General features: G+C 43.0%; 1 protein-coding gene across 4 annotated transcripts in view; it reads right to left on the bottom strand.

The window, feature by feature from the left end:
- ARHGEF3 (Rho guanine nucleotide exchange factor 3) overlaps positions 1-25,025 on the bottom strand; it is a 284,203-nt gene that overhangs the window by 159,821 nt on the left and 99,357 nt on the right. Inside the window, exon 1 of one of the 4 annotated variants that reach the window (XM_014868727.3) lies at positions 3,389-3,659. The exons of the other annotated variants lie outside the window; for them this stretch is intronic. Within the exon in view, the coding sequence (XP_014724213.1) occupies positions 3,389-3,439 (51 nt within the window). The 5' untranslated portion in view covers positions 3,440-3,659. Of the gene's footprint in view, positions 1-3,388; positions 3,660-25,025 lie in introns of those variants that run through there. 4 annotated transcript variants of the gene reach the window in all.

The raw sequence follows: 25,025 nt of genomic DNA, 5'->3' as shown, positions 1-25,025 counted from the left end.
AACAAAAACAAAACTAGACAATTTAAAGAAAAACAGTAAGTGAAGAATAATAGTACAAGTGATATATGGATTGGGAAACACGAATAAAGTTTAGGAAATACTGATCCATTTTAAGTCTCATTTTCCTACAAATCACAATCATCATCATAGCTAGCATTTTTGAGCACTGACAAGATGGACTGTTGTAAGGGTTTCACAGAAATATTATTTTATAAACTGCTTATAGTACCTGAGGCAGAGACTATCATCATCTCCATTTTGCAGGTAAGGTCACTGAGGCCCACAGAGGTAAGGAACTTGCCCAAAGTCAAGTAGCAGTGAAGATTTGAACCCAGCCTGTCAACCTCCAGGATCCAGGCTCTTAACAGTGATGTCTCTACTGGAGAACCTGGTACCCAGGGAAGTTCAGCATTGCCCACGGTTAACTGGAAAACCAGGAACTTGAACACCAAACTCCTCACTCCCAGCCCAGTGCTCTCATCCCTGCTCCACGAGGAGCCTTGTGGTGAGAATTCCTGGAGGGGTTGACAGGGGCTGGGTAGGGTACGCAAGAAACAAGGGAGAAAGATCGGGAACACCAAAGGAAGACTTGGAAAGGAAGAGATGGGGACATGAACAAGGCTGCCAAACAGAAGCAGATGCGTAAGTGATGCAGAGAAGCTAGAATATGGACAAAGTTATTCGGAAAAAGAGGGCTGACAGCAAGGGCTGGCACACAAGAGCTGGTTCCTGAGCTCCTCCCAAAAGACCTGCCCACCCTGGTCAGCACTGGGAACTGGTTTCCCGAAGTGACATTCACATAGTTTATATTTAGGTCCTAAAGTCACCCATTGTTTCTGTCCCGGTGGACACTTGGGGTCACCACCCTGACCTTGCCCTCTCCGAGTCATACCTCTGAGTGTTCAATCAAGAGAGCCCTTTTTAGGACCTAGTTTGAATCAACTTCCCCTTCCATGGCTCCCACTTGGCATTCTGGGCAAGCTGTAAAAACATGGCTGGAATCAGGGCTTTAAAATGAAGTACTGACCTTTCGTGGAAGATGCTACTTCCTTCCCTCCACAAAATCAAACCAAGGCCATGTTGATTTCAGGATATAAGATGTTTCACAGCCCTCTTGTTGCTAAGCCCTTACACACTAAGGATTCGTTTTTCTGGTAGCCACCAATACATTCTATGGTCATAAGGCCTGAGACAGGGGTCATGTTTGCTAAGTGCTGCCTCTGTGCTAGGCACTGCCATGAGCCATTTCATTTATTTCTAATGACAACCCTACAAGGTAGGCACTATTTATTATCCCCATTTTACAGAGGAGAAAACAGATTCAGAGAGGTTTGGCAACAAACCAATTGCATGACTTAGTAAGAGGCACAGCTGGGACTCAAACCTAGATATAATTGGTTCTAAAACCCAAGCCCTTAACCATTACACTCTACCACTCCTCCACAGACACAGGACCACTTTGGCCAAATCTCAGAAGATGGATTTATGAACTCTTTAAAGGGTTTCTCCCCTCCCTTTTTCTCCTCCACATCCAGTTACCAACTGCCCCTCCCAACCCCAGGCCCAATTCCTCCAGAACCTTTCTCTGGAGACTCTGAGAGCCAAGAAATGAAAATTAATTTAATAACACTTTCAAGAGCAGAATAAAGGCCAATAGCCAGCCAACCAATTATATTTTGAGTTCGAGTTGATATTCTTGGGAAACGTGTGCTTAAAAGTACTCATTAAATCATTTGACTTTGAAAGAGGGAAGATATGAGAATAATTTTCGACTGTCTGTGCAAGATATTTGCATATCTTAAGTTCATATCAGAGCTAAAATGAGTTTAGAGACATCTCCATTTGACACGGGGGGAAACTGAATCCAGAGAAGGCAGTGACTTATAATAGATGCCTCTTACAGAGGTGCGAATTGGACCCCAGCAAACATCCACCAGAACAGGCTGACTAGCCAAAGGACTGGAAAGCAAAATGTTACTGAAGATGTTGCATGTGACAGGAGATGTGGGAAGGGCCCCATCATTAGAATCATCATGTAGCACCTACTGGCTAAGAATGATATTTCTGGATCTATTCTGCCTGAGCTTGAAGCCTAATCCACTACTAATCAGCTAAGTGACCTTAGGCAAATTATTTATCTTCCCTAAACTTCTGTTTTACCATCTGCAAAATGGGGATAGTAATAGCCAACCCCTACAGTGTTGCAAGAATTTCATAAGCTAGTACAAGTAAAGCGCTTAGTAACACAAAAAAGCATCTAATATAATTATAATTAGCCATTATTGTATTATTTTTAATCAATGTTACATTAACTGTCACCAAGATGTAGTAAATCACTTTAAATGTCATCAATTTCCATACTTCAAAGGCTCAAAAATTAATCTTCATCAGGTGAGCAAACAGTTAGGTGAATGAGATAGGAAAAGAAGAAAGAGAAATCACCCAAATCACATGAAAAGATTAAAAATGTATATCTGTGATGGTCATGTACAAGAGGTGGAATTAGCATTACAAAAGTCAGTTTCAGAAGCGTAATTCTGATGAGACAAACAGAAAAAGCAATGGGTATTTCCTTTACAAAATAGTTTTGGTTTATCCAAAGCTTTAATACCTACCCCTAAACACACAAGCAAATAAAAGAGACAGAGAGAGTAAGCTTCAGCGCTCCCAACCTTCTTCAGCCCATTAGAAATAGAACACTTCCAGCCCCTCCTTCCGAAATAACTCAAATCTGGCACCAACACTCTTAATGAGAATGGCAGAGAGTGTGAGTCTCCCCTAATATTATCTGACTTCATCTTCCCAATGATGAACACATTCAAAACACCAGGATCACTTCAAGGAAACCTACAAAAAAAAGTTGCTCCAAGCAGAATGAACTTCCAAAACAGAGCCCTGCTATCTTCCAGTACAAAGAAGAAGAGAAGATCTCGGAAATGCACTTTGTGATAAAAACAGAAAACAAGGCAGATGCATCCTTTCTTTCTCCCTTTTCCTTCCCATTACCTGAAAACAGTTCTCTTATAAAAATTGAAATACTAGCATCGTAGAGCAAAAACTGAAAGACTCCCTCCCCTTGTTCTCCTCCAATCACAGATGCTGACGGACGCCCTGACAGCCAGGCACTCCACTTCACTCACCATCTCCACCAAGCACAACCGTTTGTGGTCTTAAACACAACCACACAGCTCTTTTCTGATTCATACTAAAGTGAGGCAGAAGTCTGCCTCCATCATCCCAGGTGTTTTTAACAGCAGCTCCCTGTTCAGTTTCTTGGGAGATGAAAAGAGAGCTGTGCCCTCCCACAACTCAGCTCCTGGCACCACCCAGCAGGCTTGGGTGGGAGTTGGGAGCTGGTCCATCCCTGGATCAGCAGCAGGGAGCTTACCTGAGCACGGACAAAGAAGCAACACCACACCATGGGGCGCTCCGACCTCATTCACCCGGAGTCCCCTGCCCTTAACTGTGGTGGAGCCCTGCGGACGGGATCCTCTGAGCAGAGCAGAGCATGGTTTCCCTGAAGGAACTCCTCCCCGCCACTTGGGCTGCATGACAGGAAGTGACAGGGGGCCATCAGTTACAAGTGTCAGAAGCTGAGAACCACACCAGCCAAGAGCTCCCACCTCCAGCAGTTTCCTTGCCTGCTGCTGCTGCTTTTTCAGAGCACTCTGCCTTCTGGCATTCAAAGGCACACTAGAAACTCAGTTTCTGGCTGACAATCCCCAGCATGTAAGAAACAAACAAGGCTCAATGGGTCCCCACCTAAAGCCATGCTGGGCATTCTGACAGCTCCAAAAGGTTTGCTGCTAGGACATCATGCCTCAAGTCTGGAGCTTTGCAGACCCAAACGTTGGGATGAAATGGGTAGAGAAGGGACACTGGGAGGAGAACTTCGTGTGTTCAAAGAGGAATCAATAGCCCACTTGAAATTCACCCAAGAGTCAGCAGCCCTGCCAGGGATACAGAAGCCACAGTGAATCCAATTTCACAGCAACTCAATAAATGAGAGTGGTGGTAAACACCACACCCATCCGTTTCTTTTTTTCTTAGGCAAATCTTCTCTTCATGGCCCCTTCAAAATAGCTACTTCTGGAAAGCTCCTTTTCAGCTTTTGACATGGGTGACAAAAGGCCTCACTGCTCTTCTCAGAGTTACTCTGGGAATAACTCGTGGCTGACATTTCTCATTTTATGAACTGGGGATCTCACCACAATGAACACCTGGCCCCAGTCTTCTGCCTTTTACAAAATCCAGACTTCTTGGGTGATTGTTTCACAGCAAACCACAAGCTTTCAGATGAAAACTATGCCCTGTTCTACTCCTCCCGCAAACAAAGCAATCCCCTCACCCTCCTCGTATAGTGGCAATGGGTCTCACACCCAAGGAGACGTGACTCTAGTGTAGCTTTCAATGATTTACTTTGATTTTTCAGTTCTCTAAGGCGGTGGTATCTGATTTGCAAAAACCTTTCTAATTGCAACTTTTCGCTGCAAAGTTTCAGCCCAGGGTTTCCTGAGGCCTTCTTATACATGTACAGATTTTTAAGAATTTTTGCCTGTCTCAACCTTGAGTAGAGTGGGTGGCCCAGCAAAGAGAGAGGGTTCATTTGAACAACACGCTTCAATCTGAGTCTCAATTTCAGAGCTCATAAGAACTCAGGCTCTCCCCATTCTCTCAGGCCAGTGGCCTGACCCCTACCATGGGGCCTCTGAAGAGTGCTCTCTGCCCTGCAGACACTACAGAAGGATGCACCAGGCTCTGGTAGTAGAAAGATGACCCAGTGATGACCGGAGAATAAAATAAACACTGCCAGGAATTTGCAAAAAGTGTGGAGGAGCCAAGAAATAACTGAGCTGGCAAATGCATTTTTTATGGGGCCACAGTCTGGGAAGGCTTCTCAGAGCAAGAGGCTCATGGGCAGAATTCTGAGGGATGTTCTAGGTGGCAGAACTGGCAAGGGCAACAGCAGGGAGGTGCAGAACCACAGGGTGTTTTGGAAGAAAAGCAAATGCTTTGAAAGGTCAGGAGCACTATTCTGATGGGCTTGCGTCTTGCTTCAAGGAGCATGAAGGAGTCCCATCTGTTTGGAGGCAGAGGAAGTGAAATCACTGTGAAAAGGCTCAGGCCTTTCAGGCAAACATCTGGGTGACCTCAAGGCCCATATATGATAGCCGCCAGGTCTGGCACCCAGGAAACGCTCAGTAATGTGTGTCAAATCAAACAGCAGTGTCCACAAAAGGTGGGTTGCAGCCTGTCCTCAGGATTCCCTTTTTCCCAAACCTGACTCCCCACAAAGCAAGCCTGGGGTAAGTGGGGGCTGTTGGGTGGGGAAAGAAGGCATTCCTACAAAGGCCTCTTGCTCCAACCTCCTACATAAAAAGCGTCCAGAATTTGTATAGGTCTGTAAACACCCTGAGATTAGCCAGCTTTGGTGGCAGCTCATCTAATGAAGAATGGCAATCCTCTGTGGACCAACGGAGGCTCCCATAAGCCCAGCCACTCCTCTCCTGGGATTTTCAAAAAAGCCACTTCATGGAGCCCCAGCAGCCAAGGCCAGGATCACCCCAGTGAGGATCCAAAGGAAATGTGACATGGCCATGGTGCACTAGAGTTCACTTCTTTTCTGGGGGAGGGAGGGTACATTCACATGAACTAATCCTAGAATGATTAAGCCCAACTTCCGGCTGCTGACTGTGAATGACAAAGAAGAACTGAAACCCGTGGGCTGCAGCACTTCGTGGAAGAGGTGAAACCTGAGTGGGCTCTGGGGCAGGTAGCAGTGGAGGAGGAGGAAGGGAGGGAGAACCAGCAGACGCCCCGGCAGGGGAGAATGGGCGCAGGCTGCAAACAGGAAGGAAAGAACAGGGCACGGCCATTTCCTCCGATGCCCCTGCTTTGACCAGAAGCAAGAACTCCAGTAGTGAAATCGGTCCACACAGAAGGCCTCTCAGAGGAGAATTTCCGTAACAGCCTCCTGCCCTGCAGGGTTCAAGTCCTTCTTGAGCTTTATAATGGGAGCTTATAAAGGAACAGGAATGTGGCTTTGCCCTGTGTGGCATCTAGGATACTACCAAATATTCAAACACGTTTTTCTACTGATCTTTAAATTTTGAAAGTAACATAGTGTCATTGTAATACAATCAAACCATACAGAAGTGTAAAAAGTGAGTTTTCCCAAAGGCCCTGCTTTTTTCTCCACCCCAATCCCATTTCCCAGAGGCATCCATGTTCACACACCTCCCTCCTGTTGCCCTTGTCAGTTCTTCTGCCTAGAACACCCCTCAGAATTCTGCCCATGAGTCTCTTGCTCTGAGAAGCCTTCCCAGACTTTGGCCCCATAAAAAATGCATTTGCCAGGCTCAGCTATTTCTTGGCTCCTCCACACTTTTTGCAAATTCCTGGCAGCGTTTATTTTATTCTCCGGTCATCACTGGGTCACCTCTGTACTACCAGCCTGGTGCATCCTTCTGACATATCTGTAGGGCAGAAGGCACTCTTCAGAGGTCCTATGGTGGGGCAGGTGGGGGGGGGGGGGGGGGGCGGGTCACAAACCCAAATGCTTGGAGACCCAGGGGTAAGGTATGTGAAAGCAGACTTTCACATAGTCAGTGGGGCACCCCTGAGAGTGTTTGCCTTAGGTCACTCCCAGCTTATTGGGGTTCCCAAAGAGACTACTGGCCCAGGGTGACCCGACATTTCAGTTTTTCAAGAGAAGCTGGAAATTCTAGGTTTTATATAAAATCTCCTAATTTTTAAAGGCTGGCAACTAATCCATCATTTTTAAAAATGCTGTACGGGCCACACAAAACACAGTTGCTGGCTGGATTTGACCCGAGGGCCAACAGTTTGCAAACTCTGATGGCAATCTTTCCAGACATTTCCTTCTAAACACATATAAGTTGATGGATGTAACATTTTTTTATTTTATTTTTTCAAAAATGCAAAGACAACATTAGTCTATGGCTTGCTTTTTCTCTTATTATCCAGAGCATCTTTCCAAATGATACACATTTTCGACCCAGACTGCAGAGCACCCAGGGTGCGAGTACCTTAACTCCTTAGCCCCTGGCCTGTGAACACCCAGCAAACATGAAAGATACAATGTCAGCTCTCAGTTACTCACTTCTCTCGCCTCTGCCAATGTTGAGAACATACTCATGATGAAAGTGCACCTGTGTACAGATATTAAAACATCCTAAAGCCACAATTACTGAAACCATAAACTGTGACTGTGGGTTTTTGATGTTTTAACATGAGAATTTACCATGTATTTTTTCATTTGATCTTTACAACTGTCCTGAGGTAGGCCTTACTACTATCTCTATTGTACAGATGTTTAAAAACTGATTCAGAAACAGGTGGCATGAGCCCGCCCAAGACACAAGGCCTAGAGGTGGCGGGGTTGGGAGTGGAGCCCAGGCGGGGGAAGGGGGAGCATCCGTGGATGGGGGTGCGACTTCAGAGCTCCCGCTACATGCATACGGCCCCCAGGACAGACAGCAAGAAGCCTGCAATCTAGGATATGCAAGAATTTGACATACAGCAAATGTTGGACTGCAAACCACTGGAGGAGAGGAGGATCACTAACAAATAGGACAATTCATTTCTTGGAAAGAAAAGCCTCATTTTAAAGCTCTACTTCACACTTATCCAAAATAAATTCTACATAGAGTGAAAGGTTAAGAAGAAAAAAGAAAACTATGGTTCTCGGGATATAACATTTTTCTTTAATTGTGTAGAGCCGAACCACTACATATTTATACATGGGAAATTAGTTACGAGGCACCTATAATGCAAAAACTGGCCCCTGTTCTCCCATACCTGGTTAAATAACAACACTAATGACAACCCCTTTTTGGACTCTAAGGAGACTAGCACCAAAATGGGGACCCAGCTAAGATACCACCACACACTTCTTTGTGTCACTGGAACTCGAAGCTATGTGTTTCCTGTATTTTTATTCTATATACCTGAGAGCATTTTCTGTCGAGAAGTCGCAAGTAGTTTTCTCACCAAAGATATTATAAGAAACATATGCAACAGGGTTGTGAGAATTTCATTTACATAAAACAAAATGATGAGATTTTAGTAGAATTACTTCTTCATTACAAATTGGTGACTAAGGGTGATTCTTTCCATTTGAATTTTATTCTGTTTCCTCAATCTCTTTCTTATTTGTACCCAAGAAGTCACAGATTTCACAAAAGCTTGGAGTTGAATGGAAATTTCAGAGTCTTTGAACATATTCCATTTGATGCCTTATGTTTTTAAATAATTCCACAAACCAAATTGGAAAATAGAATCTCATTAAAATGGAATAGTAGCAATGATCAATTAAAGTAGTATATTGCACATGGATTTAACCAAGGTTCTATTGTCAGAAAAGCATTATTTCATAGATCTTAGGTTTCTGAGGCTATTGTCAAATTCCTGTAAGACTAAGAAAAAACAAAAATTTATGCTGTGGTTGAGAGGGGAGGTGCAGTAATACTCTTTGGTGTTACTAGGTTGGCAGGAAGGCATAATGCACAGCAAGTCAGTGAGAAATGAAAAGAACCTCAAAGTACTCAGAGCCTGTGAGTTTACTTGTGGTCATATACTTATACTGAATGTCTTCATATCTCAGTGCTGCAAGTGTGGTTAAACCAAGAAAAACTTGGACAACTCCTCTGCACTCCTCACCATAAACTGTGGACAAATGGGAGGTCCAGACCCCATCCTGGGCCAGGGGCATTTGAACACAAGGTGGTTTAACTCGAGACTTTGACCATTTGAAAATGTTGATGCTCTTCTAGAGCCCTGCTTAATATCCCAGCTCAACACGATTACAAAATGATGAGAAGAATGTGGGAGCAGACCTGGCTGCCCAAGGTCAAGAATGAATAAATAGAAAAGTCTTCATCTATGGTTTCAACACAAGAGCTAAAAATAAATGAGGCTTGAAGATGGAAGTCTCAACAGATTGCTAATCGTGGCTAATCTTGAATGCTTATCTTGCTGATTTTGTTACAAGCAATAGCTTGAGCGCTGTATTCTTTCTCTTTAAACAAATCTGAACTTTTATAATCAAATTCCTCACATTATTTTGGCAACCGATACATAGACAGCTATTTTACAAAGAGAATGACAAAATGAAAGCCGTCTTCTGATGTGTGCTGTGAAGCAGCCTGGGCTCTGGAGTTCTGCCTCCTTTATGAACACAAGCAGGGGCAGCCTGGAGAATTTCTGCATGGAGCAGACCCGGGTGCTTGCAAATAAGCTCACTCGATTTCTTAGAAACATGAACACCCTGAGCGCAGCTTTTTCAAAGGACTGTCAAGTCCCCTTCATTATACTGTCAATTAAAAGTGAAACTCCAGTGGGTTGCTGACCTCTGCCCTATTCTTAGGAAAAAGAAAGGTTTAAACACCGATTAGCTGATATCTATCAGCCAAAGAGCTTCCTTACTTGGAAATGAGACTCCCTCTTAGGCATTACAGTGCTGTCAAAGTTGATTAGAAATGGAAAATCTGAATATGAGGCGGGTGGTATTCCTAACACTTAAATGAATACTCAGGAGGATTTGAAATAGTAATTTGCTTACATCAAAAATAACTTTTGACAAACTGAATTTCTGAGTTAAAAATATATAACAAAAGCAGAAATCATTTTTATTAAAAAGTTTCTTCTCATAACTTTGACTTCAGATATCTCCTTAGGGATAATTTCTGGGAATGACTGGCTGGCTGGAATAATGAACAGTAAATTAATATGGAAGCTCTGTGATTTCTGGCTCTGCCATTTATTAGTTGAATGACCTGGTAAGTCACTTATTAACTTCATTGACCCTTAGTTTCCTCATCTGTAAAAGAGGAATAATGATTCCATTATCCCTAATGGGGTTATAGAAAGGACCACAGGAATCTAATTGATATATGTGTTTTAAAAGCAGAACAAAAGATAATGGGGACATTGGGGGTCATTATACTATTCTTTCTTTTTTGTATAAGTTTAAAATTTTCCATAATAAAATATTTTTTAAAAGACAAAAGTACTGTAATAATTTATTTTTTCAAGCAAAAAAGGAAGTTTTTTTGGCATAATGATGGACATTGGTTCAAATTTTCCTCTTAGCAAGTTGAAAAGTTGGTACCAAATCCAAAAGAGTTTTATTTTTACCCTGATTTGAATAAGCACTGTCAACTTGGCATCTAATAGGAAAAAAGCAATGGAAATTTGCAATTCCCCATTTCTCTCCTCTCTTACTTCCAATAGGGGGAGAAAATGAGAAGGTCATTAAAACTTAAGTTCTATTTATTTTTTAATGCTATAATGCTGACTTCCTTGAAATCCCTGTATCCACCTAAAAAGTTCAATTCTTCTATAAAAATACCCCCAAGAAAATACCAAGAGATTGAAAAGCGTGCGTGCACCCATGACTCAGAGCATCCATTCTGCCTATACAACAGTGAAAGTGTTTTTCTGTTTTATTTTGTTTGGTGTGTATCCATGTGTACTTGAAGAATAAATATTGTACTTTTTTCCTTAAATCGGAATCAGAAAGGAATCACCAAAACACTGGAAACCAGCAAACCAAGCAGGGGATACTCAGAAAAGGCTTCCAGCTCCCACCCAAGGGAAGCTGATTCTGGTTGGAAGCTCAGCGCCTCCTCCCATTAGGGCTCTGCCCTAAAGGCTGCCCCTTTAAGTCAGACTTCCTGGTAAGGCTCAGAGATTTCCGCACGCAGCTTCCTGGAGACGGTATAAGATAAACAATAAACTTTGCAGCAAAATCATGGACAATAAGCCCCACGTGGCCATACAAGAAGCAATTATAAGCACTGACAATGGTTAGGGCATTTCCAACAGGAATGCAAATCTGTGACAAACATGGGAGAAACATGCTACCCCACACACCTGCACAAACTAAACTCATTAAAAAAAAATAGTTCCTAGCTTCTCATTGGATTGAGAAATAGTTGCTTCCAAATTTGGCACTATTTTTTTTTCAAATCATTGTCTAACAGGAAGGGAGTCAGGTCTTTCTTAAAGTGCCACCACCTATTAATTAGATGAACGCTGCTGAGGCCAAGCCAAGTGACTCCACGAGTCACTTACTCCATGTGTCTCCATGAGGGTCATGCGTCACCCTCTGGATACTCTGCAGCTCAACCTCACTCCTGGGTTTGAGGAAGCCCCCATCTCATGAACCAGAGCCCACATGCTACCAGAGGAGATGAGGATCCCATGCATTTGCTTTCCCAGCCTCCCTTGCAGCTAGGGCACAAGAGCATGAGCCGGGCTCAACCAATCAGACAGTCCCACCCCAGACGTGGCATCAGAAGCTGGCATGCAAAGCAGCAGGGACGCTGCAGACTCTATTTTGGTGAGGATGGTGGCAGCTCACAGAGGCGACAGTGAGGGCAGATTGAGCAGAGATGCTCCATAACGTGTGTTGGTGGTACAAACTATGGTATCTACACCAGCCCAGCAGTGACAGCAATGGTATCTGGTAGGAAATGTTTGGTAGTGTAATTTGGTGTTGTTTCTGGTTCCTTGTTCCTTCCAAAATTCTCTGAGCTTCCGATATTCCTTAATAAATTCATTTTCTGCTTAAATCAATCAGAATTGGGTTTTATGACTAGGGGTTAATTCCCACACACACAGCACAGGATGGTTTAAAGCTGATGTATACAGAAACCAACCCCACAGGATGATTCTGAGCATAAGGACTGAATGGCTTCTTTCACACTTGGAATTCAACCCAAACACTGTCCCTTGGCCTACAAGACCCTGCATCAATTGGCCCCTTTCTCCCTCCTAGACCTCATCTCATTCTACTCTCCTCCCTCCTCCCAAGCTCTGGTCACACCTTCTGTTTCTCATCAGATTCTTTCCTGCCTCAGTCCCTTTGCACTTGCTCTCCAGAAAACCTTCCTCCAACTCTTCACATTGCAGCAGCATCCTCCTCTTAGTTTGGTGTCTCAGCTTACAGGAGGCCTTCTCTGACCAGGCTGTGTAAAGGACCACATACCACATCCTACCCTCTTATCCTCTATCATGACACCCTGTTGATTTCCTTTGCAGCACACATCCTGTGATTAACTTATTTCCAGCATATATCTTGTGATTAACTTATTTCAATATTAATAACAATAACAACCACCATTGATTGGAGGCTTGCTATGTGCCAGATGCGAGGCTAAGCCCATTTAATTCTATGACCACCCTATGAGATAGGTACTTTCATTATCCTTAGTTTATAGATGAGGAAACAGGCTCAGAGGGGTTAAGGAAGTTGTCCAAGCTTGGCAGTGAAGGAATATGGATTCGAACCTAGGCCTACAGTGTGGGCTCATTACTACAGTGCTCATTCAGGCAGTGGTCTGACAGTGACTGAATGAGCATCGACCATGGTGTGGGCTCTGGGGCCACAGGACAGGCCCAGCTCTCACGGAGCCAATACCCTGGTGCTCCAGATCTCCCACTTGGTATTCTATCTACTATTCAGGAACCTTCCTCAGGGAAGACATGCAGCGGGCTTGTGGAAAACTGGGGAGGGCATCCTTCATTCAATAGAAAAGTGTCCAGCTCTGTGCTCAGTGTTAGGCTACAAAAATACCACAGAGGAGCTCACAAGTCAGAGGGGATGCAGACCTGCAAACAATGCTTGCAGCTCAACCAGCCACATTCCACAGCCTTGGAGCCCTGCAGCACAGAGGAAGCAGCCAGGGACAATTCTCAGGTCTCCCCAGCAAAAGTGCCATTCGAGCAGGTTGCTGGGGAGGTGGAGGAGATGCTAGGCAGGGGGAGGGAGGCCAGGGCAAAGGAGAGAAGTGGGGAATAGCATGGCTCATTCAGGAAGCAGGGAGATGTGCAAAGGGCCTGTGGGAGGAACAGAGCAGGAAGGCCTGGAGGTGAGGAGTCAAGGTAGGAATTCCAACTCTATCCTGTAGAAAATAGGGAGCCAGAGCAAGCTTTTAGGCAAGAACAGAGGCAGGACCAGATATAAATTCTTTTTGTCAAGAACAGTGGCCATGGCTGTATAGTACTGGTGAGAGGGCTTGGTATCCTATTTCCTGTATATTTTAATGCACACATACATAAATATACCACCTAAAAGCCTGGAATTGTAACAACAAAAAATTCCATTTCTATGCTTCCCAACTCCCTCTCCTTGCTGAATGAGAAGTGAGATAAATTTGCCCTGCAAACAGGAGTTAAGCACAGCCGTTCCCTCCTGTAATGTGAAATTACACAGAGCTCTCACATCAGCGATTTATGGAGAAAAGAAGGAATTCCCCTGTTACTTGACTTTGCAGCTCGAATCACCTCTGCCCAGATTCCCGCAAAGTGATAACAAGAACCTCGCCTCTGGGTTGTGTCATCATTAAAGTGAAAGGCTGATTTTTATTTTTTAAAGAATGTACAAGGTTGAGGCCCCAGGGGCCTCCCATGTTGAATGAGCACCTGGGGGCTGCAGGGGAAGGCTGGGTGAGATCAGCACACAGTACCAGGCCCCAGGAATTGGTATGCTAAGTTTGCAGCCAAGGAGGTCCGGGAACACCAAGGCCAGCCAAGGTGGGAACGGGATAGCATCTGGAAAGTAGACTGGAACTCAACTAAGGCAGTTTAGCACAGGGGTTACGAATAGGAATTGGGAGCCAAACAACCTGGATTCAAATCCCAGTGCTATGCTTACTGTCTGACCTTGAGCAATTTACTTAACTTCTCTGTGCCTCAGTTTTGTCTTCTGTTAAATGGGGATAATTAGGGCACTCACCAGACAAGGTCATTGTGAGTATCAAATAAGTCACTTAGAACAGTGCCTGGCACATAACAAGTAACAAAAGCAGCTGCCTAGGGACTGTATATGATAAACAACTTTGTAGCAAAATCATGGAAAATAAGCTCCTGCATGGAACAACAAAGAGCAATTATAAGTGCTGACAATGACAAGGACATTTCCAGTAGGAGTGCAAATCTATGCAAATAGCTGTTGCTGCTATTATTATTAAATATAATATTTATTATGAATATAATATAAATACACTTATATTTTTAAATTATATAACATTATATGTAACATCATATAATATAGCAATATAATGGTATTATTATGATCTGCTTTAACCCAATTTAAGAAAGAATTTGTCAACAAAAATGAGGGGTCTGAGCAGGGGAGCCCCAGGAACAGGGTCCTGGGCAGTGCTTATGCAGTGATTTCTGACCACCTTTAGGTAGAGTGACAGGGACACTAATGTGGACTCTAGAGTCAGTTCACTGGGCCAGAGTCCAGGCTCCATCAGATACGAGCCATAGGCTTGGGAAGGTCAGATAGCCCTTAAAACCTTGATTTCCTCATCGCTGCAAAGGGGATACCAATAGCACCCGCTTCAGAGTTTGTGCCAAGCACTGGCACTCAATTGTACATGTATGTTTCACATATAATCTTCCCAGCAATGCTGTGAATCACATACAATTATGATGTCCATTTTACAAATGAGAAAACCCACAGCTCAGAGATGTCAATCAAATCACCCAAGGGCACGCAGCTGAACTGACATGCAGGAAGTCTAGCCTGAGCCAGCACTCTAAGCCAGCCCTCAATTCTACAGTCCTGTGAAACATAAGGATGCATCACAGCCCCTCTGCAGTACAAGAGGGGAACTAATATGTGCATGGGAATTGTCCTTTAAAAAGGGTGTGTGTTTTCCCATTGCAGACCCCTGCCCTTCCGCACCTGCTAGGCAGTGAAACTGCCCCTTGTTCAGCACCTACTATGCGTCAGGCACTGTGCTGAGTGTCCCATCACATCATCACCATCTCATCACCATGGCAACCTTCCGAAGCAAAGACTAGAAGAGACTGAGGCTCAGAGAGGTTGAGTTTCTGGCCCAGGGGCACAGAGCTTGTCAGTGGTAGCACCTGGACACAAGAAGGGTCTGTCCTACTCCCACTCAGGCTTGGAGATGTGCTCTGAAAACACCCCTCAATGTGCCTCAAACTCCCCTCTCCCCCTCATTACCTCCCACTCTGATAGCACAAAGCTGCTTATTCTACACCAGGATAATGACCACAGGGACCAAGCAGGGCCGTGGCACAAACTATAATTATTGCAGACAACAACTTGCATTCCAAATCTGAAATGTGCTCAGGGCCTCCCTCGAGCCCTGTAATCAGCTTAGCCTCTGCCCAGATTGCTCTTGAAATGAAGACGTACTCAACCAACTGAGCCACAGTGGGGTTTAGAAAATATGCCTCTGCCCTCAGTGAACTGTCACCTGAGGGAAAACCATGCCAAGAAATGACCAGGGTTAAGCGGGATTTAAACCCCAGAGAGGTCAAATTCCTCTGTCTCAGAACAAAGGAAACAGCAGCCAGGACAGCGGATGGGCAAAGGCAAGACCGGTAAATAATTAAAGGCAGGAAATGCATTACATAACACATGGGACTCAGTGCAAGGTGGAATGGGCACCCTTCCCTCCTTTATCACAAGTTGCTGTCTTGCCCACAAGTCATATGTCAGGAGTGCTCGCCTTGCTGCCTAGGACAACACAGGACACCCACAAGATCAGCGAAAGGCTTACTGTAGGCACATTGTGAGAAAAAACATACATCCTCTGCTTTAGAGAAAGAGGCCCAGGGGGCATATCCATGGACAAAGAATGCTATGACTTGGGTGCTTCCAAGTGGGAAGGACAGTGTAGTAAGGGAAGAGAGAGGAGGATACCAGAATTTTCAACTCTGCCTATGGCTTCTTTTACTATATCTGAATCACAGAGGGATTCGTACTAATAATGTTGGTTGCACATTGCTAGATTCCTAGGCACTGGTTAACTGAAATTCACCACAGCCCCACCTTTGTTTACCAGACAAAGAGGACAAACCACAGGTCAATTTCCATCACCCCAACTCTGACAGAAGACTTTCACATGAAACCTCTACTGAGTTGACGGTATCTACAAACTGAATCTAGACTGTCCTAAAAATCAGAGTGCTTCTCAAACTTTATTGTGCCACAAATCACCTGGGATCTTGATAAAATGCAGATTCTGATTCAGGGCTGGGGTGGGGCCTGAAATTCTGCATTCCTAACAAGTTCCCAGGTGCTATTGCTGCTACTGCTCCGTGAACCACACTTTGAGAACCTTTGCTAGGAGACACACTAGTGGCTAAAGCAGACCAAAAAAAGAAAAAAGTATTTCTTACGTTTCTACAGTCACGACATCAAGTGGTGACTTCGTTCTAAGAGCAAAGAAGTAAACTAAAGCACTATGCATCTTTAAAGTGCTTGTTTCTAGGCTGTAGCCAAAAATCTCAGCACTTGCAAGTTATCTCATTGTTGGTAGACAGGATGACTGTTCTTGAAGGAAAACCTTGTTTAGATGCTATTAACTAAGGAAACTCCAGCAGATCTTCCCTTGGTTGAAGTTTCTGGAATAGTCCTGGATCCTCTGAGGTTCAAAGCACTTGAACTATCAAAGGACAGCGTAGCTGAGTGTCTTGCCTTTGCCAGCATTCTCATTCTCTGATGCTTCTCTCTCCTTTGGTGGGGGACCAGCCCCCTGCAACTGCAGCCACGTTCTAGAGGCTGAGTAACCTGCTAACCCAGCCCACCAGCTGTGGCTGGGGCCTCTCAGGGACTTGAGCACTGCCTCATCAGTTACTGGTTGCACCTTCCCAACCAGACAGGCACCTTAATAAAATCACTCAACTAATCCAAAGCCTTTTTTTATTAAACTGGCTAGAGGCTGCTGCCCTGTCCTGTTATGCAAACAGTACACGATGAATTGCTGATAGCATCTCCTCATCATTGCCAACATAAACCCTGCTGGGCCAGCAGAAATGAGCCCACAGGGACCGTAAGCAACAATGGTTGCATGAGTTTGTTTAAACAAACACAACTAACAACAGGTGAAAATGTTTTTATCTCCTCCTATTGCTAAACCAGAGACTTCAGAGATTCAGTTCTTCTAGAAACAAAACCAGAGTCAAGTGTAAGGAATAGAGGACAGCTAAGGGAAGAATCACCCAGAAAGCCAACTTTGTGTTTCTTTTAAAAACACACATGTAGGCACAGATTTTTGGAATGAGTAACTAGAACTACTAAAGCCAAATTAATTGAGATACTTGCATTGTCTGTTTACTGCCTCACAGTAAGGATTTTCTTTCCTATTTTTGTCCACTGCTCTTTTTGACATTTGCCCTTCGAGTCAGGTAGTAGAAATATTTCTTGGTATATTAAAGAAGTCTGATGCCACTAAATAACAAAAAAACTACACATAAGAGATGAAATAGGCAACAGCAGTCTTTAAACCAAAACCCTAACATAGAAAAAAATGCAAGTGGACAAGTGAAGGGAAATGGGAATTTATTATAGTAGAGAGATGATGTCCAAGTAGTAGGTACGCTCACTGGAGGAGATTTGATGAAGCGTGTCAGAACAACTAATGAAACAAGATGAAGAAGTCACTTCCTGAGCAACGGGTGTTGGGAGAAAAGGAAGAGCAAATCGAGGACAAGTATTTTAGTGGCACACATATGCAGGGCCTTTTAGTCAATCTGGATAACGAGATATTTTAAAAAGAAGGAAAAAAAGACACGACATCAAGAATATAAGAAAAGGCAGCAGGAGGCTTTATTATGTTTCAAGAACAGCAAATCTTGTCCATCTGTACCCATTCTGTAGACTTCAAAAGACTATTCCAGTCTAAAACTCAAGCTTTTTCCTTCCTGAGTTTTAGAATTTGGTGATAAACTTATTGATGCTTGGCAAAGATTTGGCTCCAAGAAAAACACGTTTGATTTTAATTACACAAGTTCCAAATGGGAAACATAATGTGGGGCAGAGGTTATTTTTAAAAAGCCAAGTATCTTTTTGACCCCAAAATTCCTTAGCCAAGTTTGCAATCTGTAATCTTCTGAGTTTCAATAATAAATTAAACCCAAGAGGAGGAATACACAGGCTGCCATACTAGGTATTTTTCTCTAATTTTCCCAAAGTGATATTCCAAAGTGTTGTCCGAAGCTGTCATCCAGAATCCATAAAAACAGTGTGCCCCAATTAAGGAAGATGCACTGAGTTACCCATGAATTCTTTGGCATATTAACTCTTTTTGAGATGATTGTTTCAGAACCATGACTCTCTCTTGGCTGAGTACACAGTATTCATTCTTATTAAGGTGCTTTCCTCCCCTCTCATTTATACAAATAAGATTTATGGATTTTTTGGTTGTTGTTGTTGGAAAAGGAAGACAAAATTCCTCAAGGTCACCTTTACCAAGTTCTCACATTTGAAACTCCTCCACAAACAGATGCCATATTTTTAAATTCCATTTTAAGTAACTATGGGATTTAGGCCAATTCATTGAATTTCTGACTTAGATTTATTCCTGTTGCCTGCTGGGGATGACTTTTATTCTTAAACCTTAAAGCCTAAAACTCTACTCCAAAATTACAGTTCAAATATTTGGCTTCTCACCTCAATTTTTCTTTCCCTTGATTATAAAAATTACGTGTGCACCCTGTAGAATCTTGGGGAAGTCAAAACATAACAAGGAAAAAATGTCACTTACAACCTCACTTACTGAGAGGAAACCATCATTAATATTTTGGCATATTTTCTTTCAGTCCTTTCAAATGAATTTTTTTTCACAGCAGAATCATTATTATAAACACAATTTTGTTTCCTGTTTTTAAAAAGATAACAATAAACATTTTCCATGAATTAACACTCTTCCTCAACATTGCCTTATGGCTGTATAATATGTGGTTATATGGATAAAACACGATGTACACACATTATGGGACATGTAGACTTTTTCCAGTCATTATAAGGACTGCTGCACTAAACATCCCTGTGAATAAATCTTAACCCACATCTCTGCTGACTTCCATGGGATAGATTTCTACAAGTGGAATTATTGGACCAATAGCTATAAATATGTTTATGGTTCTTGACACTCACAGCTTTCCAGAAAGATGATCAAGTAACAATGCCACTGAATGTCTGTGGCATCTGTCCTACTGGACCCGCACCATTTAAAGTCATCACTTTAAAAACTGCTGATTAGTTCTGTAGGTGAAAGACAACACTTTAAAAACGTCCAATCCTTAGACTGACTTGCTGAGGTCAATGATTTCAAATGTTCCCTCAGTATCAAAATAATCTTTTATCCTTCAAAACATGATGTTAATTTTTCTCACATATAAAAATGCAATCAAAACCTCAAACATGAGAAGAATGTAGTTATTTGTTGGATGTTTTCATTGGGCAACTAAGGTGCTTTTAGTTAAGAAGCCAAGAACAGCCAGTTCGATGTACCAGTCTGTGACAGTACAAGAGACGCCCAGTACAGAGAGATGCAAGAAAAATAAATTCAAAACTGACTCCGCTGCCAAACTTCACAAGATACATAAGATCTGAATTACCATAAGTCAACACCTATCCAAAGGAATACATTAGAATGTTCAAGCACATATGGAAACTACATTTAAAATTCATTCAACAGTTTTTTACACAGGATATTGTCTTTCCTCCCTCTACATTGGTGCATATTCCCATATACATCAGGGATGTCTTTTTGTTTAATGGCACATACATGCAAAGAGCAAATGGTCCAGACTCAGTCTCCCAGAATCCAGGGCCTGAACTGATTACTCTATAACATGGAAAAATATTAGATAAGTGGAAAGTTTTTCTACTGTACTGGAAATGTTTTGGGGAGAAAGAGAATGTTTCCCCACATTCCCTTTCCAAGAAATTTGTCCCACTTTCCCCAACGTTACCCACAGCTCTTGCTGAGTGGCTATAAGGTAACAATAGTAGTAGCAGGGGGAAAAAGTATTTATTGAGTACTTACTATGTCATAGACCCAGTGCTAAATACTTGATTTGAAATATTTACTTTAATCCTCATAAGAACCCTATGAGCTAGATCCATTTTTCAAATGAGAAATCTGAGTCTCAGTGAGGGTAGTTACTTGCCCAAGCTGGAGAATGGCAGATCCATTTGAGCCTGACTCTCTGGCCACAGATGACGGGACCAAGGGGCAAAAGAGCCCTTCTGAGAGCTGCCCAGCAGCCTGCCCACCACTTGTGAGGCCCAGCACAAGGAAGACAAGTTGATGTGTTCAGTTTTCTTAGGGATTTGGGGATGGGGCAACTAAGACTATCCTGGGAGTTGTGGGAAAGAGAGCTGCTGAAAGATCATGTCAGGTTGAAGTCAGAGGTGGCATCATGACAAGGCCACATGCAAGGAGAAGACACTGGGAGCAAGCCCTACACATCAGAAGGTGAAAGCAGAGAAAGAAGGAATGAACTGACCCACAGAGAGAAATCCTGGGTTCCAACACTGTATGTTCTCTCATTAAACAGCCCTTTTCTTGAGGTCAGGGAGCAAGTGCCTGTTTTTTGCCTTGAGTTCTGTCTAAAATATCTACCAAGGAATCTACAGTGGAGTTGCTCCTCACTCAGAAACTGGCTTGTCATCAGCATCTACCCTGTATAGCAAGTTAGCACCATTAACAACAAACAACCATTAACAACAAACAACCTCTGTGTGCCTCTTAATAGAATGCAAGTAGCCAGCATCCCTTAGGATGTTTTCCTGCCCCAAAGTGTTAAACCTGAAATAAATCAAGTCTTTAGACTTATCAGTTTATAAGAAATATAAAGGACAGAGGAACAAATTAAATGACATCATAGGGAAAGCAATCAGATAAATTCAAATGAGAGACACATTCCATAAGCAACTGGTCTGGTCTTTTCAAAACGTCAATGTCATTGGGAAAAAAGGAGGGATGAGGAGAGTAGTTCAGAATAAAAAAGACTAAAAGTCACAGTAACAAAATGAAAATTGTGGTTTCCAATTGGATAAAAACAAACAAAAAAAATCCAACTAGATGCAATGCATGGCCGTTGAATGGTTTGGGGTGAAAACAACTAAAAAAGAGAACTGGGGAAATATGAATATAGACTAAATGTTAGGAAATGTTGGGGAATTACTGGTAACTTTCTGAGCTTTGATAATGATGTTATGGTAATATAGGAAAACGTCCTTATTCTTAGGACATATATATCGAAGTATTTATAAATGAAGGGTCATGGTATTTGCAATTGTGTTACTTTGAAATGGTTTGGTAAAATAAAGTCAAACTGTATAAACAGCTAGAATAGAGTTAAAGCAAAATGTCAGCAATTGTTGACTCTAGATGGTCGGTGTTTGTTGCACTTATATTTCAACTTTCCATATGTTTGAAATTTTTCACAATAAAAAGTTGAAAAAATAGCACACATAGTAAAAATAATCATCATGGAAACACCTTAGGAAGATACCAAGTGAAGCCTGACATCCCGCCTCTCAATAAACCAAGGTCAATAGTCCCTACTCCTCTGCTACAACAAACATTGTATATATATCTTTAGCTTAGCCCAAGATGAAGCTGTTGCTTGTTTTTAGGGAGCATGCTGCAAAAACCCACGTCAAGTTCTAGAGTCACCATCCCCCCACACTGAGAGCTACAGAGGGAATAGCAGGTTCACCATCCCATCTCACACTGAGTCATGATTTCTCTCCCCACACCCTTTTCAATGAGGTTTAATTGAACCTGCATAAATTAAATGCATATCTGATACAACTCCATGGCCTCTTCCTCAAATCAGAGCTGTGATTTTCAACAAATCCTCATCTGTCCATAAAAAAGTAATCAGTCTCATTCCCCCTTTTTTTCTAAATGGGATGTTAGGTCAAATCAGCCCTGAGAATACAAAAACACATTGTGCATTAGCAGCATCCTGATGGAACGTTTCCTCCTCCACGGACACGTGTTAACCAGGTCAGGGCACTGGTGGTCCCTGTTGCTGCTACATCTAATCCAGCTGGTTTTACTACCAGTGCCATGTAGAAGTCATGCACAAAAAGGCTAGTCCAGGAGTTGTGTTCATTGAGATTTCCAGAGTTGGATGGCAGAAGGAGACAGCCGGCGCAGGAGATGACAAATGTGGAAGGCCCAAAAATCAAGAAAGAGAAAAATTTTCATCATCAGGCTTATATAGGGCAGCCCATTGAAAAATGGGCCCTAAGCAATCAAGTTGTAACGAGCATTTCCTTTTAGAGAATATTTATTTTAATTATTCAAGAGGAACAAGTTTGTAAGACTTATTCATCTTCAATAATAAAAATATTTTAAGTTATCTTAAGTATAAATAAGTGGTTAGTAAGTAGAACGTGTGTGCTAAACATAGACAGGAAAGGGTGGAAGGAGCAAAAGATACCTAATATTCATAAGGCACCTGGTTACTAAATATTTGTTATACACTAAATATGCATGAGACTTATGAAGTAATGAATACACAGGGCCACTAAATATATATGAGCACTTAATATACATGAGGCCTTAATTTGGCTACCCAGTGGAGGCACCCAGTCTGGCTCCATGTGCCCTCTGCCCAACAAACACAAATAAAATAGAAATTAGCTAGCTGTTCATCCAGCTAATTGGCAAACTGCAGATGTTGACCAGGTATACTTGTCCCTGAGTCTTTTTTTTTTTTTGAGGAAGATTAGCCCTGAGCTAACTGCTGCCAATCCTCCTCTTTTTGCTGAGGAAGACTGGCCCTGAGCTAACATCCATGCCCATCTTCCTCTACTTTATATGTGGGACGCCTACCACAGCATGGCTTGCCAAGCAGTGCCATGTCCGTATCCGGGATCTGAACCGGTGAACCCTGGGCTGCCGAGAAGCAGAACATGTGAACTTAACCGCTGCGCCACCAGGCCAGCCCCTCTGAGTCTTTCTGATAAAGCAAAAGTGTGTTACTGGCCTAGGGCACCTTCAGTCTTTGGGCCTCTTGCTTGAACTTCAACTCTGATCCTTGCAACCATATCATCAGTGGGTAAGGCCAATGCAGTAGAAAGAGAGAAAGGATATATTCGCAGTGTGAACACCAGGATTCAGGTGGGATCCTTTCGTTCCGCCTGCATCCTCTCTGTAGTGTGTTAATTTAATGCGTCTTTTCCCCATTTGCTACTTGCAGTGTGTTTCATTCAATTGGTTTAATCAACAGTGTGATTTCAGCACTTATAAAAGGGGAGGAAGGGGCTGTTTAGAGTCACAATGAGCTAAACCTATTCCAATCCATTAAATGGGCCACACTGACTGTGAAGAGGAAGAAATTGATGGGAGAGAAGAAAACTCAGTGATAGGACCTTTACCAACCCCCATGCAAGGCGCTTCAATTCCCACTCCCAGCCTCTGACACGGGGAGGAAACTGAAGATAAAATCTAACATGGAGGAAAAAAGGAAGACTGAGGAGGAAGATCCAGCTTCAGTGAAGGAATTTTCCAAATAGGTGCATCCCCTTGGTTCTCAACATCACCATCCCCTCCCACGTCTTCAAATAGCAGCAGGGCCTTTGGGAGGTGATAAGATCCCTGCCATGATATTGTTTGTGTAATAAAGGCTAAATTTGATTAAAATGAAAAACAAAAAGTTCCCTGAAAAGTCCTAAATGTGACAAACCACAAAGCAATACTGAGACTGATATTCGGGCCACTTTCTATTTAAAACCCCTGACTAAGCACCAATACTTTGCAATATTTTAGAAATGGCCCTAAGCCATTTCAAAATGCAATTTTCCAGAATCAAGGGAAGGGGAAGACTTTCGTAAACAAGAATTGCTTGTGTCAGCCTAGTGTCTCTCCCCTTCTTCTGGAAACTGCCCCTTCTCCCCCACATGACTGCGGTTACCATAGGAGCCACCACGGTGGGACAGCAGGATACCACTCATGGTCACTGTTGATTGGTCCAGGAGTATCCACCTGACCCAAGATGGGCCAGTCAAAACCTCTCCCTAGTAATTCTGGTTCTGAGAGAGAAAGGCTGTCTCTCTGCAGATGCTGCATTTCCACAGTACTGAGAAATGGAAGAAGGCAGTCTGCAGAGAAAATGCAGCAAATAACAAAGAGGAACTGGGAAGCCTAAAGGGCTCCTGGTGCCTGGTTCCAGGGGCTTCTGAGGCCCCACTGCAATCTGTGGGATACTTCCTAGACTTCTGTAATTTAAAAAACTCTCCTTGCTTATGCTAATTTGCGTTGATTTTCTGTCACTTGCAACTGAGATTTCTTAATGCAGAAGCCCAAGTCAAAATTATCTATTACCCTGCATAATTCTGGAACAAAAAGGGAATAACTGAACTGATAACTATAAAATAAACAAAGGCATCCATAAATTCTGCCTCAAAAGTGTAGAATTTGCACTATTGGCATAGAAACCACTATATCCCCACAGACCTCCCATGTGACCAAAAAAAGAAACTGCTTTTGAATCTAAAAATGAGCTTCCATGTGCCTGGCATATTTTTGGTGTCAGCAGACCAAAGATGACATGAGCTTTTCCTCCCAGGTGTCAGCACCTACTCGCAGGCTGGCTTCTCTCCCGCCTGAAGGGAAATGAGACAAGAGGACTAAGCGGAAACCGAGGCAGTGAGTTTTTCCTTTGATGGGGCACCTCACGTGGAAAAGACATCTATTAAACACACAAAATGTACAAACCGGGCTGTGAGAGAAGAGAAAGCCATGCCACTTTCTTTCACGGAGTAGGCTTGGAGAGGCCACAATAAACACTGACCTGGCCGGATGCATTTTGAGTATTAGAGACTCTGTCACTCTACTGAGTTGTGAATTTCAGAGAATTTCAGTCTGACCTTCAAGAAATATTCAGCTACACTGAGGGTTTGCCAACATCCTTCCAAACACAGGGCCTGGGAGGTGTCCGTGCAGCGTGGAGCAGGCACAGGACCTACTGTCTGCAGACAAGGCTCTAGTCCTGATTGCTCCACTCTGAGTGGCCCCAGGAGCAGTCACCATTGTTTTCTGTCTGTCTAGGCACCAGACCCCCTTTTGATAACAATATCAAACTCTTCCTTGGAGTAAATGCCCCTTCTCTACCTCACGTGGAGCTCCCAATCACAAAACTCTGTCCACCCAGCAACCTCTGGGGGAGCACGTGACCCAGGCCTGTCCAATCCTCTTGACCACAGT

The sequence above is a fragment of the Equus asinus genome, chromosome 21, assembly GCF_041296235.1.
Source record: "Equus asinus isolate D_3611 breed Donkey chromosome 21, EquAss-T2T_v2, whole genome shotgun sequence".
NCBI lineage: Eukaryota > Metazoa > Chordata > Mammalia > Perissodactyla > Equidae > Equus > Equus asinus.
The sequence above is the reverse complement of the archived record's forward strand: the minus strand, read 5'-3'. Positions and strand labels throughout refer to the sequence as shown.